The sequence below is a fragment of the Diorhabda carinulata genome, chromosome 6 (assembly GCF_026250575.1).
Source record: "Diorhabda carinulata isolate Delta chromosome 6, icDioCari1.1, whole genome shotgun sequence".
NCBI lineage: Eukaryota > Metazoa > Arthropoda > Insecta > Coleoptera > Chrysomelidae > Diorhabda > Diorhabda carinulata.
In genome coordinates, this window is record NC_079465.1 from 19,923,694 (window position 1) to 19,940,736 (window position 17,043).

At 32.3% G+C, this 17,043-nt stretch overlaps 1 protein-coding gene across 1 annotated transcript in view; it reads left to right on the plus strand.

Moving 5' to 3' along the window:
• Positions 1-17,043, plus strand: part of LOC130896038 (serine-protein kinase ATM) — a 45,696-nt gene that overhangs the window by 4,996 nt on the left and 23,657 nt on the right. The window contains exons 7-19 of the mRNA XM_057803793.1: positions 63-193; positions 1,050-1,286; positions 1,772-2,616; positions 3,730-3,899; positions 5,110-5,254; positions 5,654-5,799; positions 5,962-6,162; positions 6,225-6,399; positions 7,265-7,542; positions 8,808-9,089; positions 9,152-9,934; positions 11,080-11,317; positions 12,701-12,960. Coding sequence (XP_057659776.1) covers positions 63-193; positions 1,050-1,286; positions 1,772-2,616; positions 3,730-3,899; positions 5,110-5,254; positions 5,654-5,799; positions 5,962-6,162; positions 6,225-6,399; positions 7,265-7,542; positions 8,808-9,089; positions 9,152-9,934; positions 11,080-11,317; positions 12,701-12,960 — 3,891 coding nt within the window. The remainder of the gene's footprint in view (positions 1-62; positions 194-1,049; positions 1,287-1,771; positions 2,617-3,729; positions 3,900-5,109; positions 5,255-5,653; positions 5,800-5,961; positions 6,163-6,224; positions 6,400-7,264; positions 7,543-8,807; positions 9,090-9,151; positions 9,935-11,079; positions 11,318-12,700; positions 12,961-17,043) is intronic.

Sequence of the window (17,043 nt, forward strand, 5' to 3'; positions counted from 1 at the left end):
AATAGATTTGAATCAATTAAAATTTAAATTATCTACTAAAATATTTTTTCTTCATATTTTAGTTATTCACTTATCCAGATTTAGATGTTTCTATGGCGGTAGATTGTAGTTTTCCTTCACAAAAGAGACAAAAAACCGATTACAAACTCCATCATTTCATCAATAATATTAATGAAACAAAAAGTTGGTTATGGTACGTATTTTTGCATTTCTAATTAAAAACATCAAGTAACAATAATGAAAGTACATATATCATTTTTTTTATAAAAAGTATGGTGAAACAGATCGGAAAGTAAATTTCTTATCTACATAGTTCAGAGTGGTAAGGCCCTGCTCTTTCTGTACCCTACCGAACGAACCTGTAAAATTCCATTTCCTAGTAATTTTATCCGTGACTTTCTATCGGTACTATGAGCTAGTTATTTGTTTTCTGTCCCCTCAACCCTCTTCTTTTTTCCGGGCTTGGGACCGGCAACAGTGCCACTAGGCTACTCAGTTCACTCCAGAAACACTGGAGGCAGAGTTAAAACCTATGCTATGCCGATGATGCCATGATATGTGCCGAAAATGAAGATTCAAATTAGAGGGTCAAATAATACAACAAGGACATTTGAACTGACATGATGTAGATGTAGAATGCAAAAACGGCCCGATATGTCGAAGAAAAAACCACTTTTTTATCAAGACAATGAACCAATTCACAAGTCGATGGTTAAATTGAATGAACTACACTACAAATTGCTTCCTCATCTATCTTATAGTCAAGATGTGGCTCCCAGTGACTACTGGTTATTCGCTGATCTCAAAAAATAGCTCGCCGGTAAGACCTTCATGTCAAATGAAGAAATTACTGAAACTGAAGCCTATTGTGAGTCAAAAGACAAATTCAAAGAAGTTAGAGAAGCGTTGGAATTATTGTATTGCAAAAAATATGTTTTCTTAGTCATGCGACTTATTGAGTGATGTGTTAATTTACATTAGAGGTAAAATATTTGGTAATACATCACAATAACGCTCCAAGGAGTACTAATTTCTATTATTATTTTTAGGATTCATCTAGTATGTTCAATAATAAAAACTTATCCTAATATAATAGACATCACTGATTATGTATCTCTTTTAAAAATCCTCTCTTCCATACAAATAGAAAATAACGAACATAACGTTATTGAAAATTTATATCGTTGCTTATCGACCATGCTCCACACGCTGGATCGTTTGGACGTAAATTTCCACAAAGAAAAAATCAATCAACTTTGGAAACTCATCGGAAACAGCACAACGAGGTAAACCTACTGTTCGTTTGTATATTTTTTTGAATTTATTCTATATCGAGTCGTAAGCCTATTTAAAATCAATAAAAAGAATATAAAGCCCCACATATTGTTACAATTGTTGTTTTGTATAAGCTTAAGTTCTCTAATACCTCCTTGATATTCTCCAATTATGTTGTCTCCATAATAATACTGATGTGGTGCAGTTGCTATTTGTCCTTACTAGAAATTTTTGATCACATCTTAGAATGGTACAGAATCTAAGAATAACTATTATGATCAATCATCATTAGTTAGCCCCAAGATAATTTTACATGGGGTGCCATTACCGTATTTGTAAATCATACTTCGTAACAATTTTTTTTAATAATTATTTGTTTTTATATTATCTTTTGGTGATATGTATGTTGTTTTCTTATAATTTGTACTTCCTGCTTGTCCCTGTTCCACATTCTCTCTTACTCCAAACAAAACTGACGAAATATTTCGTTTTTCAGGGCATTCGGTTTGAATCAACACAAAAATGCAACGGAAAAACTAATGGGTGAATTAATTTCCAGAGGAATAATTGATTTCAAAGACGTTCTTCCGACTTATCAATCGGAAGCTATAAATCTTTCATTACAAAGTATTAAAAATTTTAACGCCGGTTTACGTTTTATGATTTTAACTAACGATGTACAAAAAAAGAAACGTATAATGCAGTGTATTTTGAAATCGAAAAATTTACGAGAATACAAATATTTGTGTAGCAAAGAAACCGCTACATTCTTAGTGAAATTGACTTTTAAACAGTGGCAAACCGAACAAAATAATACAGAAACTAATATAGAATATAACGAATACGACGATATAACGAATATTTATTTAAAATCGTTATTAGACGAAAGTGTATTTCCAATCAATAAAAACGTAACGCCTGAAGATAGTATTAAAAATACTCGAGACGTCGATTTCGAATCTGCCGCCATTCTTATTGAAACTATAGAACAATTTATAACAAACGGTTTCGATACTGAAGAAATCATCTTCAGTAAAATAATCCTTTTATTAAATATTGCCAATTGTACTGTATTATATCGAGTACTGCTACAAGAACGATGTAACAATTCTTGGTTCATAAATTTAGTGAATGAATTATTTAACAAAAAAATCATCAAAGATTTCACAATAAGTGAATATAAAAATGAGAAGGATATCAGGAGATTGATCGAATATATAAATATTTTAAACGAATTGTTTTCCTTGTCTATTTCCGATGGGATAATGATTGAACTTAAGGAATTATTTCCCTTCGATATACTCAAAATTCTGTTTAAAATATTGAATAAATTACAAAAAGGTAAGTATTCATTTATTAGTTTCCTATATGAGTGATGTTCTTTCTAGTAGAACGTTACTAGTTCAAATCAATTTTTAAAAGTTAATTTTAATTATTTAAATCACTTAAACACTTACACTAAACTATTCACTAACACTTAAAACACTAATTTATTTAAATATACTTTTCACTATCTCGATGTATTCGCGATGCCATCAAATTGTTTACTGATCATTTGGCAGTTAGAGACTTCCATTACTTTCAAGAATCTTCAATTTATTAAAAATCTTCAATTTATCTTAAACAAACAAAAATTACTGTATAGAAATTGTTTCTAGAAAAACAACTACGCCAAAATGTAAACAAATCACACCAAAAAAAATAGCCGTCACAAAGAGCCATACAGAAGAAGATCTAACTACTTTTCTCTCAACAAATGATATACATGTACTCAAAAAATTAATAGAATGGAAAATCCTGAAAGGATAAGTATTATATTTAACGTACATAGATGTCAGGTTGTCTACACTATATATAGAAAATGTGTAAATCCTGAGAAAAAATCGAACTACTAGCAAAAATAGTGATACTTAATGAACTCGGCCCCTAATATAGAACGTGAAGCCGGTTCTGTCCTAAAATGTTGTCGAAGTGAAATTTTGGCGGATGCGTCGAGTATTTTTTTCGATGACTGTTTTTTATTTAGACAATTTCTAAGAAAATCTCTCCGTTTGTTTGCGGCAATCTTGAGATTACAAGAATCCGAAGCTTCCAGAATGTGGTTTTAATATATAAAGCAAAGGGTCTAGCAGCCGTAAGTCAAGAATTTGATGGCATAGTGAATACATAAAGATGGTGACAAGTGAATACAAAAGTGTTAAATGTGTTTATGAATTAAATATAAATGAATAAAAAAAATCGTAGAGATTGTCTTTGTAGATCGACAAGTTGTGTTTCTGATTGATTTGTGTATAGTGGTGGAGTATCAAAAATTTTCCTAAAATTCAGTCCTATAGTCTTGATCTTACTCCTAATGATCTCCACTTGTTACCAAGAAGAGTTTCGATCACCCGTCACTCGTATAATTGAAATGAGACTTGATTGATTATAGTAATTCATTAAATATTTTTGTAGAGGATAAAATGGTTTCCGTTTTGCAATCGCAACTTAAAATAAGCATCACACAAGCTCTATCGAGTTTTAGTTGTATATGTGGAAGTAGTTTGAATGGAAATCAACGTCACATTTTAGAAATTTTGGCCAATCCAAATTATAACTTTCAAATGGATGACGATTTTAAGTTGGTCAGTATTTTTTTTTTCATCATTTATTTGAAAATGTCTCATTCTATGGAACATACTTAGGTTGAGGTTTACTTATTCATAGATAAACTTATTGTCGGCACTCCTTATGTTTTATCATTATTCAATAACTACCGTCCGAGGATAAACCAAATCTTGAGTCTCCTAGCATCATCAGCGACCATCTATCAAAAAGCTATACACTCCGCAACAGCGTCTAATCCTCTACAAGGCCCAGATTCGTCCATCTTTGGAATATTGCTCGGAGCTTGATTCCAAAGCATACCCTGAAGATGCTCGACTCAATACAGAAGGTAGCAGTTCGACTTATGAGCGATCCAGAGTTGACTAGAAACTTGGACAGCTTAGAGCATAGAAGAAATATCTCTGACCTGACACCGTTTTACTGATACTACCACGGCAAATGCTCTTCCGAGCTGTGTAACATCATCCCACCTAGAGCAGTACTTGTAAGATCTACTCGATAGGCAGATGAAGCTCATGAACACCTGCAGTCGTCCACAATTTTTTATTAGGATCCCTTTTTTTTGGAAAAGTGCATACCTGTGGAATCAGCTACTAAGACACATCTTTCCCGAACACTACAACCTACAGGCCCTAAAAATTCTAGAGACTCATACTACTTTGTCTTCTCTATTGTATCGTAAGCTTGCTTATAATCTATGAACACTAGATTTTGGTCTTGATTCTCTTCTCCAGCGAAACAACTTAGACCGTTTGATTGTGGCTAATGATGGACACAAGTTACCATAAACAGCCTCCATCCTCTTTTTGCTTTGTGTTGGTTTTAATATTTCATTAGTCGAAAATTTTAACAGACAATTTGAAACATTTTTCAAAGCTGCTTGACTGAGTGGTCGTTGAGCATTACTATAATAAAATGGATCGAAGCAGCAAGTTGAAACTTTGTGTCGAGACTTGTCGTTCGCTGAACTATACAAACAGAATATATTATAAAATAATATCAGATTATAATTCTTGTTATTTTGAAACTTATTTAGAATTTTTGTAAAAACTAAATAGTTTAATATATTGCACATTAAAGAATTTGTTCCATAATTTTACAGCGCTATGTATATTCAATAAAACATAATCGAGACAATAATTTATCTAATTTTGTACAGTATACTTTATTTTGAAAAAAAAATGTTTTTGCTTGTTTAGCTCTCTAAAAGTATTTTAAAATTTACAGTTTGCAACTTTTATCGCATCACTGAAATTATCTAAACCAGGGTATTTACCAACTACTATTATCACCAATATATTAACATGCATTCATAAAATGTGCGTTGCTAGATATGAAGATAAAGCCGAAGATATATTGAAAATTCTTCATGGTAAGTTTCCATATTGTACTGGGTGGCTACAAGAAAACGTAAGTCCTGCCCTGTAACTTATCACAAAATTTTGGTTAGGAATTTCTTGGCATCATAAAAAACTTTAGTCGTGGTATGAATACGATGACGTTACTGAAATGTTTAAACTACATACAAAATGTTTGAATTTTCAATAATTTTTTTCTTTATAAATATTGATCGAATTGAAAAAAAATTATAATAAAAGTTGTTTATAAACTATCAAAAACTATTTTTTTAAATCATGCAAGTACCCTATAGAATTAATGGAGCTTTACACCCCCGACTTACTATTCAGTGATATTTTTTTCAATAATTTATCACGAATTATATAGGGAACGAATTTTTCGAACGACCAAGTTTTACAGTTTTTGATTTTAGAAATATTACCGCACGTGGCTGCTTCTGGTAACGACCAAAATCGATGTACAATTATGGGATTGCTCAAACCTTTATATGATAATGTGAAAAATAACGGTCCAGCTGTTACATTAAGACTTTTGAATTGTTTGCAAACTCTTTGCGAGGTGATTTCCAAATTTATTTTTTAATTGAAATTATTCTATTTTCCTGTGCGTTTTTGAAAAAAATGTAAAATCATTATTTCCACAGTTCATTATTTTCGTCATTTGACTGGATCATAAATACAAAACAACACCAATAATGTTGATGTTTTTTTTGCGTTGTAGTTAGATCCGGCAAACGATTACTCACAATGGTCAGAAATTGAAATAATTAAATTTATACCGGATTTTTTGCGGAGCGATTATCAGGAAGTTCGATTTAAAACCATCGACGTACTCGTTTCTTTTTATAAAATAAACGCCGAAACTAATATACTCAAAAATATTCATTTACAGGAAGAGGTATTTTTAAAAATGTACGAAATGGTAAGAAAACATTTTAATTTTTTTTTAATTTGGATTTATTTATTTCTATTTTATTATTATAGAGTATTGCTGTTTTTGATGTCGACGGTATAAATACAGACGAAAGAAGGGCGGATGAAATTGTTTCGCGTACGGCGAGTGTTTTACTCACTTTTGGCGATATAGCCACTCATTGTCATAATTGGATCGAAGAAAGTATCTATGCTTTGATGAAAATTGCCCATATAAAAAATATTGGTAAGAACTCTATAAGATCCTTTTTACTGTTTACTATTATAATTTTTTCATATAAAAAAAATTAACTTTTGAGTTGAACTAGTGTAGAAATGAAGATAACTAGAAATACTGATGAATTTTTGGCAATAGTTTCATTTAGTAGATATTATCATGTTTAAAAAATTGAATTATAAAAATTTAAAAAACATATAAATAAAAATAATTCAAATTTCCAACTAAAATGATAAAAGCTCTCCAAAAAAATAAGAACTAAAATATATTACATAATTTAAATAATAATAATAATCTGAATTAATACATTAATTTTTATTACTCATCCAAAACAAAATTTTTTTTTACCTCGGAATAACCTTCTAATACTTTAACCTAACCAACCCATTAACGTCGACCAGTTAAATAATCCACCTACCTACCTATTTACGCTGTTGTAAGTACCATTATTCATCTGGAATACGTAAACATGCTCTGCGCGCTCTTTCTATAATCATGTGGCCTTGTGTCTTGTGAAAATCGTTTTATTGAGTCTACAACTTGTAATACACTCTGGGTTAGGTGTGGATAAAAATAATAAAAAATTTTAGGTCAGAAAAAGTAAGCCTAATAGTTTAGGTATAATATACACGATCGTGTTCTGCGCGTTCTTTCCATGGCCCTTGTTATAGTATCTGTGATATAAAACGGTGTGACGTGTTGATAATATTGAGGATTCGAAATTATAAGTCTAATAGTTGAGAGATTAAATACACGATCGTATTCTGCGCGCTCTTTTCATGACTTACGATGATCCGTGGTTCAAAACGGTATAGCGGAAAAGTTTTCCATTAAAAAATTTTTTTATTCTACCTATTCTATTTTTTTTTTGTAGATTCTTTGGATAAAATATTGAATATAATAAATAAAAGACAATTTGGAGGTGATGCAATAAATATTTTGGAAAAGTACGTGATTTATTTAATTGAAAAATGGGTAACCGATGGTTACAAATTCGAAAATTTCCACTATAATTTATTGAACTGTTCCACAAAGTTCGAATTTTACAAGAAATATTTCGAACAATGCGCACCTTTTTTAATTTTAACCGAATCCGATGATATTATGAAAGTGGTTGAAGAACTTTTTGGAGTAAATTGTAAAATAATCGAGGTAAATTGAAATATGTAAATATTAGTTCTGAATTTCTATGAAAAATTTGAAATCTGTGTACTGCAAAAGTCTTTTTCTTTACAGACAGGTAAAAATTTAATGTTTCGACGTGTTGTGGTCTAAATCATCTTGCTTTTAGGTCTCTTCTGATTTAAAATTATTTTTTTTTCTTTACTGACAGATAAAAGGTTGACGTTTCGACCTGTAGTGGTCTTTTGTACCCAACTTCAATAATAAAAAAAATAATAATTTTTGAATCAGAAGAGAACTAAAATAAAAACGATTTAAAAACATACCAAAAGGTGTAAGAAATTAGAGAAATTTTTTAAGTTCTGTATAAGAGGAATAAATTATTTTCTAGTACTATCTTCCTATCTCCTTTCCTCAATTTTCTTCAAGCTATTCTAAAATAAATAAATTAGAATTGTTGCTAGTGAAACAATAAAGGCTGTATGTCATGATTGTGAGACTTCACAAGAGAATCACAAAAGGGCGGTGTTTTACTAGGAAAACCTTCGATAAAGTCTGAGTATGCACCTCTGAAGCTATGAGAACACGTCTAACTATAGTACTGACGATTATCACATCTCCACCTAGTCAGGAGATAGATTAGGATATCTAGATACAACTATTGAGGTCATATCATTATCCAGTCGTTAATGACATTATAATGAAGAAGCAACAAAAGGTTTTTTAGAACTATTTCGTATCCAATGGTACACAGATGACACTAAATGATCTTGATCGGATGAGGAAGAGAAAAAAGACCCACCTACGTGTGTTTTAGCTTATCTCATGTCATGTGTCTATCCATCTCTGCAGATCTTTCCTTTGAAGCAGACTGGTAAGCAACACTTGGATACATCAAGAATGTATTCTGTGGTTGCAGTTGTTTTTTAAATGTCATTGTTTTACTTTTTTAAAAATGTGTAAATTGAGATGGTACCCACGGTAGCCCCAATGCCTGCCCAGGACTCCGCAATAGGTAGGACGGGTCCTGATGTTAGGAACCCAGTGTTAAGTTGGAATTTCTGGAACCGTTGGTGATTCATACTGAACACACTGTTTACACCAATACTCACAATTACTTTGCCTGACTCGTGTTTAGATAACCAAGTAATCATCTTGACTATAAATAGTCTGGAATACAGTTTCAAAAACTTTTGCTGTCATTTTTTCCGTTCGAACTTGAATTAATTCGAGCAGTACTAATTCGAAACAACATGATAACATTAATTTTTGATAATTTAATTGTTTTTTTATAGAAAACGGCTGCGAAAATATTCTCTCGTTTAATATGTACCGATATGGATAATATGACTGAAGAAATTCTGAACAAGAATAAATATTTGGTTAAAATTTCGAAAATGTTCGAACCAAAACGATTAGAAGAAGTATTGAGAAATAATGTCGACCATATCGTGATGGGAATTTTGGATTTTTTAACTGATGAAAAAGGCGTTAAGTCGTATTTTGGTGAAACCGTTATATACTATACGAAACACTTGAGCGAAACGGACATTAATAAATGTTTTTCATTTGTCGAGGTGAGTTTTTTACTCGATATATAAAAACTTGTGATTAAAAAATTGTTTTTGTTATTTTACAGATTATTATTTGCAACAATCGACCATTAGGATTATTCTTATCGGATCAGTGTCTAACACAATTAGAACATCTCTTATTAGAATTAAAGATGAATGTTTATAAAAGTAGCGTAACTAAAGAAAAATTGAAATATTTTCACAGATACGCCTTTTTCGTTGAAATAATTACGGATTGTCTCACGTCGAAAAGTTGTTGTAGATATTTTTTCGTGCGTGACGTACTTCACACCATTTTCAATATTATTGAAAATAACGAAAGATGCACGAGTATGTTGTTAGCTTCGTGTCGATTCCTGAATAGTTTTTTAAAAAAAATCTTACCTAAACTATCGAAAACTTTTATAGATTTTTTTCACGACGTTGTCAGTTGTTTGAAAATGATTTACGTTACTAGAAAAGCGATAAAAAATCATTGTAAAGATATATTAAATTTTCTAATAGTAGAAAATAAAAATTATTTCGAAAAAGAAATAAAAACGTTGGATAAATTTCCGGATCAATTAGATTTCCATGATATAATAATCATTCAACAAAATTATAGAACTTCGAGCGAAGAATCGTTCTTGGAAGAACAAATCGATCAGTTTTTGAATCACAAAGATATTTTGACTAAAGAAGATAGTTTGGTATATTTGAGGAAAGCTTTGGAGAAAAATAAAAATGAATTGCAGGAATTGTATGATAAACTTCGAAATATAAGAGGATTCTCCGAAGATTGCGAAAAAAGCTTGTTGCACAGACTTATATGCACTTTATGTCAACTTAGTTATTCGACGAATCAAAACGTTAGTAACAAAAATTATTAATAGTCACGAAAAAATTTTCGAAAAAAGATAATCAACTCGATATGTTTATTGATATCAACTAGCAATACTTTTATAATAATTCGCGTAAGGAATCTTTTGATTAAAATATTTTCAGTTATCTACAACTTAGATATAGGAAAAGTGAGTCTCTACCATATTTTTTAAATCTACATTGGAATTCAATATAACTCTAATTTCACATGTCCAAACGTAAGTTGGAATTTCTGAAACCGTTGGTGATATTCATACTGAACACACTGTTTACACTAAACCAACATTCACTAAACAAACACTGTCACTCAGTAAATTTCAGTCTCTGAAGACGATAACTTGGTTGTCAAAACACGCTTCAGACAGTTTAAATTGTGACTGTTGGTGTAGTGGTAGTGTGAACAGAATGTTCAGTATATATCTAAACAAGCTACGGAATATCAGGGTTAGATACCTGCAAGTAGTATACTAAGGGTGAGTTGATTCCAACCAGAACGACTTTTGCCAGACAAAATCGAATATTCTGGATAAAACGTTCAAGATGTATAAAATCAATTTAACGCAAATGGTATAATAAACAACTTCAACAACAATAAAATATTTTAGTAATTTCCATTCGAAATTACCAACGGTCATTGTCCGTCGAAAAGCTGATCAAACACTTTGGATTGGCTGATCCCGATTTGGCGAGAGAGTCCGCTCCGTTTTTGTTCGAGTGGCCAAGCATCCAAACGAGCCGGACCTTGAAACCCTATTCCCTGAAATTCGTAACGAGAGTCTCTAGGAGGCTTTGTTCAGTGTACTCAACTTTGTGAATGATTAATTTCTATAAAGGTTTTAAAAGCAATAACTCGATTTCTTCAAAGGAGCAAGTTATAGATACAAATTCATTTTTACTGTCTCCAGAAGGCTATTTTTGGGGTTATTTTGCGCCCCATTTCACAAGGTTTTAGTACTACTCTTTCAAGGGCAGGACATTCGTAGAGTAAACGCTCTGCAGTTGTTGTCCTCTACCATGCCCATTGTTTCAAGACAATATTTGATTGGACAGTGACCTGTGGGAAGACCGACCACCAGTTTCATGTCGTTTCTGGTTATCACGAGACTTGATGATGTATTCATAATACTTTTAGGTTAGTTTAGAAGCCATCAGATGTTTGGGAGAACTTGGTCCAGCAAATTTACAAACACTCGTGCTACAATCGGAAAAAGAATTGATTCAAATTAAACAAACTCCTTCTGTGATTTTATGTGGTGCTGTCATTTCATATTTGATTAAATATATCGTAGACTGTGATATAAATGTTGTTGAAGAAGCGAGCAAAATGTTGCACGTTATATTAAATAATAAAGAAGCAAAAAAACTTGTTGGTAAGTAAAGAGATGTAGTATAATCTTCATTAAACTCACGAGAAAAAAATTTAAGAATTGTCACTAATTCCCTTCAAAGAAAATCCCGAAAAGTCTTTTTACCTCTTAAAGGTTAAACTCCACTCCGGTGGTAATACCCTCTTGCGGTTGCGATTGTTTGGTCGTTGTATCGTTGCTTGGGGTCAACCTTTTCTAACCTTCTTCGACAATAAAATCTCTAATCTGAATGATCCTCTGCCTTCTATATAGATGTCACTTATGTATAATCATATACCAAAGTACTGGCCTCGTTGATTTCTTTCGTCTTAGCGCATTTAACATAATGACCATGAATGAACCATTTGCCCGGAATAGAATATAGAAGAGAACTAAACAACCTGGTAATTTCTTGTAGTTAGGGAATTTTTGGTGGTCGTTAGAACATGACTATTTTGTTTCAAAGTTGTGTGAAACTAATTTATTACAATATTAACTTTATACAGTTGACTAACAGTTTACAGGAAACGTCATAATCTAATAACAGATAAAATAATTGTGACATTCTTGTTCTACTGTAAGCAACGAGTTAGCGTAGGCAACCAAACTATCACTTTTTCAAATTGCAACATTCCCGTAGAAAAAATATAGAGGTGCTAAGTCGGGCGATTGTAGAGGTCCTCTTATACCAATCTATTTACCAGCAAATGTATCATTTAGCTACTAACTGGAAGAAAGTAATGAGGTAGAGCTCCATTTTGTTGGAAGTTAAAAATATTGCAAAATCAGTTTGATTTTCTTAACTCTGGAAATCAGAACGTTTTGTTTGGTTTACGGAACAGAACATTCTAATTCAATAGAGATCTAGAGTGGTATCAAAGTAGGTTTATCTTGTCTCATATGTTGGGGTCGCTTGTGAGCCTGCCACCTAGGTCCAGTAGGTTTTCTTTAGTTACAGCTTACCAAAAAGTATCTTCACATGTCTCAATTCCTGAAGATTATTATTATGTCTATTAACCTGTAGGCAATTCTACAAAAGGTTTTATCCGTCCATGTTTTAGCAAGTCTGTTTGATATTTCATTTTTTTGAGGTAGGTTTTTGGTTAATCTCTGTTGGTTCATTTTCTGAATATTTTCAGTGAGTTTTTCCACCACGCTATCCACTAATATATGGAGTTGTGGAAGATTAAAATTTACTTCTGGTACAGCCGTTGAGCAAGTTCCCAGGGCTACGGTTATACATATTCAGGCAATTTTTTGAAACTTCAAGAGGTGGATTCTTTTTGTGTTTAGATTAGTTCTAGTGTACCAGTGCCCCCGCGTGATTTTGCATATTTTCAAATCGACAACATTTATAGCTAATATATTAAATGAAAATAGTAATCAATATTAAAAAATATTTTTTAGATTTGAATAGTGATTTCGGTTACGGACCTATCAACAAAAATTATATAATTCCGTATTATCCCTCAACTTTATCGTCGCCTTTCCAAAATGCTTCTGTGAATGAAGAATATTTTTTGGAAAAACTTGGAAATAGTGAAATATGGTGTCCACGTGTCCACGGTTGTCACAATAAATGGATTACTATGTTGGTCTCGAATTTATTAGGAACTTTTACAGATAGAACTTATTTAAATAAATTGGTCGATATTTGTAACGTTAAGGTAAGAAAATATAAATCTCGAAACCCTTCAAATTATGAAAATAAGTTGATTCAAAAATAAATTACGGTGGTTTGCTATTGAATTTATTTATTTATATATTTTACCAGAGTAACAGTACATTACATTACAAAGTAATACAAAATCACAAAGTAATCCGACAGAGGAAAACGAGTTGGCCATGTTTGTTCCCCTTACAACTAACTTAAAACTAATACAACCTGTTTTGTATAATGTAACAGTATATAAAAATTTTCAATACAATAATACTTATTTTAATCAACGTCGGTATAATTTCTGTTTAGTTTTATCGACTTAGATCATCTGTTAATATCTTTAACAGGATCAAGTCTTATCTTAATATATATATTTTAGAAATATAATACCCATAAGTTAAAACTAAAACCCAGTTCTTTAACTTTACCCATTTAATCTATCTTTTACAATCAATAATCTATACCTTTGAGATCGTTCTTCTTGCTTTATTAGCTATTACATATATACATTTTCAATAATCCAATCTTTTAATTTTTTGTGAGAAGCTTTCATACTTATATCTAGTTCTTTAAGTTCATTTGGCAACATATTAAATATATTTATTGCTTTAATTTTGTTATTTTTATTACTTACAGTTTTGTATGTTTTTGGAAGCTGTATTAATTTACGTCTTGTAGTACTGCTCGAGTTTCTTCTTCTTCTTCTTCTTATTTTAAGACTGTGTCTTGTGTTTTCAAAGAGGCAGCCTAAGTTGTGACTGCGAGGACCAGCTCTCATACCAGCGCTTTGGTGGTCTTCCAGGCGGTCTACTTGTATTGGGTCTCTCTTCCTTTGCGATTTTCGCCAGTCGATCGTTGTTCATTCTATTGACATGATCTCTCCATGCTCTTCTTCTAGTTCTGGCCCATCTCACTATATCCGGAACGTCACACATTCTTCTAATTTCATTGCTCCTTATTCTGTCTCTTAGTGTTTTCCCTGTGATTGAGCGTAATGTCTTCATTTCGGTCGTTCTAAGAATCCGCTTAGTAGTTGCAGTCTCCGCCCTCGTTTCTATGGCGTATGTCATTACTGGTCTGACACAAGTTTTATATATCCGTGTTTTGCTTTCGATTCTTAAAAATTTATTCCTCCATATCACGGTTCGAAGGAATCCTGATATCCTAGATGCTGCTGTTGTTTGCTTTTTGACTTCTTGTTTCAAGTTCCTATTGCTCGTGATGTTAACCCCTAAATATTTAAAAGACATAACCTGCTCTACACTTTTATTATAGATTGATAGTTTGCATCTTCTTGGTTCTCTCGCTATTGTCAAGGATTGTGTCTTTTGTTTCGATATGATCATATTGAATTTTTTGAATTTTGAAGAGTATTAGGCTGAGACTATCTCCTTGTCTGATCCCTGTTGATACTGGCATTTTACTGGAGAGTTCGTTGTTTACTCTTACATATGTGCTATTTCCGTTGTTCATGTCCCGAATGATGTCTATTGTCCTTTGGTTTACGCCTCGTTTTTTTAGTATGTCAAATGCTTTTGTTAAGTCTATGAAGCACATAAACGCGGTTTTATTGTACTCTATGGCCTTTTCGGCAATCTGTCTTAAGATGAATATAGCGTCTATGGTTGATCTATTTTGTCTAAATCCCTGTTGTTCTTCGCTCATGCCGCTACTTGAGATTTCTTCTGCAATAATTTTTGTTAGTAATTTTGAAGTCGTGCTTAGGAGGCTGATCCCTCTATAATTATTTGGATCTTTCTTTTCCCCTTTTTTAAAGACGGGGATCGTTTTGCTTACTTTCCATTCCTCTGGTACTTTTCTCTGGTCGTATATCTTGTTGAACATGACATGCATTTGGTCTATTAATTCATTGCCACCATATTTAAGAAGCTCGTTATTAATGATATCCAGCCCTGGTGATTTCCTATTTTTCATCTTGCGCATTGTTGTTTCAATTTTGTCTTTTGATATTAATTGTTGTTGGATGTCTTCTCCTTCCCCAGATATATTTTCTTGTTTCTGTTCTTTGGATTGGCTTGTTATTATGTCACCGTAGAGTTCATGGAAATACCTTTCCCATTCTTTTAACGTTATTGTTTTCGTGTGGATGTATTCATTGATTGGTCTTTTGATGTTCCTTATCATATTCCAGATCTTTTTTTGTCCCCCATATAAGTGGTTTTCCATGTCTGATGAGTATTTCTCCCAGAATTGTCTCTTAATCGTTTGTATTTCCATATTTGTCCTATTCCTCACGACTTTGTAATCAGCATATGTAATTGTTTGACTTCTATATTGAAGATATGCTTTCCTTTTTTCTTCCGCAAGTGATTTGATTTCGTGTGTGAACCATGGTTTCGTGTTGGGCTTTCCGTTTAGGTTCACCTTTCGTTTGCCTAATGCCTCTTCTGCAGCTGTCCTTATATTAGTACTTAATCTTTTCCATGCTAGTTCTACGGTATCATCTTTCAAGATATTGTTTTCATTTATTGCCTTCCTTAGTCTTTGCTAGTAGAGGTATTTTGTGGTATCATCGCTAAGGCTTTCTATGTTCAGCTTTTCTGTCACTTTCGGTTTGTTCTGGGTTTTCCTTTGTACGCAGTTTCGCATTATGGCTAGCACCATATGGTGGTTAGTCCCTGTGTTTACTGAGGTTAATGTTCTGACATCTAATATTTTTGAGGGATGAATATTTCTGTTTGTAATAATGTAGTCTATAATCGATTTATGTCCTCTTGTGTTCCCGAACGTATACTTGTGCTGTTGTTTATGGGGATAAAACGTGTTGTTAATGCGTAGTTCATTATGTGCACAGAATTGTATGAGTTGTTCTCCATTGCTGTTGAGTGTTTCTTCGTTAAACCGATTCTTAATTCCACTAATAACCTCGTTACCAATCCTTCCATTAAAATCCCCCAGTATCATAATTTCGTCTTGCTTCGGTATCTTATCCATGGTGATCATGCAGTTCATCATAGAATGAGTCTGTTTCTTCTTGACTTTTACTCGTATCAGGAGCATACACTCTTAAAATATTTGGTTTTAGTTGTTTCTGTAAATTTAAACGTGGTTTGTAGCAGTCTGTCGCTTATATACTTTATGTCTATTATGTTTTTGTCGTATTTCTCGTGCACTAATAGGCCTACTCCCGATGCTGCTCTTTCATCTTTTGGTTTCCCATTATATATCAATGTATACTCCGCGATTCTAAAGTTGCCAGCTCCTTTCTTTTTCGTCTCAGACAAGGCACATATGTCTATTTTATGTTTCTTAAGCTCTATTATGGTTTCTTGGTCTTTGTTAGCAATTGATGTAACATTCCTGGTGGCTATTCGCAATTGTTGTCGCTTCCAAAATCGTTTTTTCCTTAACTTTGCCGGGTCGTTATAAGTTTTATCAGTCCTATCCGAGGCTACTTTCTTCGTTCTCTGAGCAAATGGCTGTTTTACATGAGGTAGGTAGCTAGCCTTGCCTTACAACCCTCCTCTTTTATCCGGGCTTGGGACCGGCAGCATGGTCGTTGAGCTACTCAATCCGCCCAACGGCCATACTGGCAGAGTTACTGCTCGAGTTTAAGTATATATTTTTTAATACGTTATAATGATACTTGAGACTTTCTAGTGTAAACATTTGTGTAAGATTTATTGGTTTGTTTTGTGGAAGAGAATTTTTACTTATTATTTTAAGTATCCTATTTTGAAGATTTTGCAGTAGTTGCAAAATACTTTTATATGCACCACCCCATGCAATATTGCTATAACTTATTATACTATGAAAAAATGCGTAGTAAATCATCAATAGTGTATCTGTTGTCATAATTTTGATAATTTATGGAAAACAAAAAGTAGATATCTTGTTCTTTTAATAGTATGCTCAATATGCTCATTCCATCTGAGATTAAAATCAAAAATGTCTAAATATTTACATTTATCGACTCTTTGTATCTTTTCATTATTTATAGTTATATTTAATTCTTTTGGAACACTAATACAATAGTTTCCAAAGGCAACGTATACCGTTTTTTTTATGTTTAATGTTAATTTATTCAATGCAAGCCATATTGCTACTTCTTCAAGATATATATTCATTG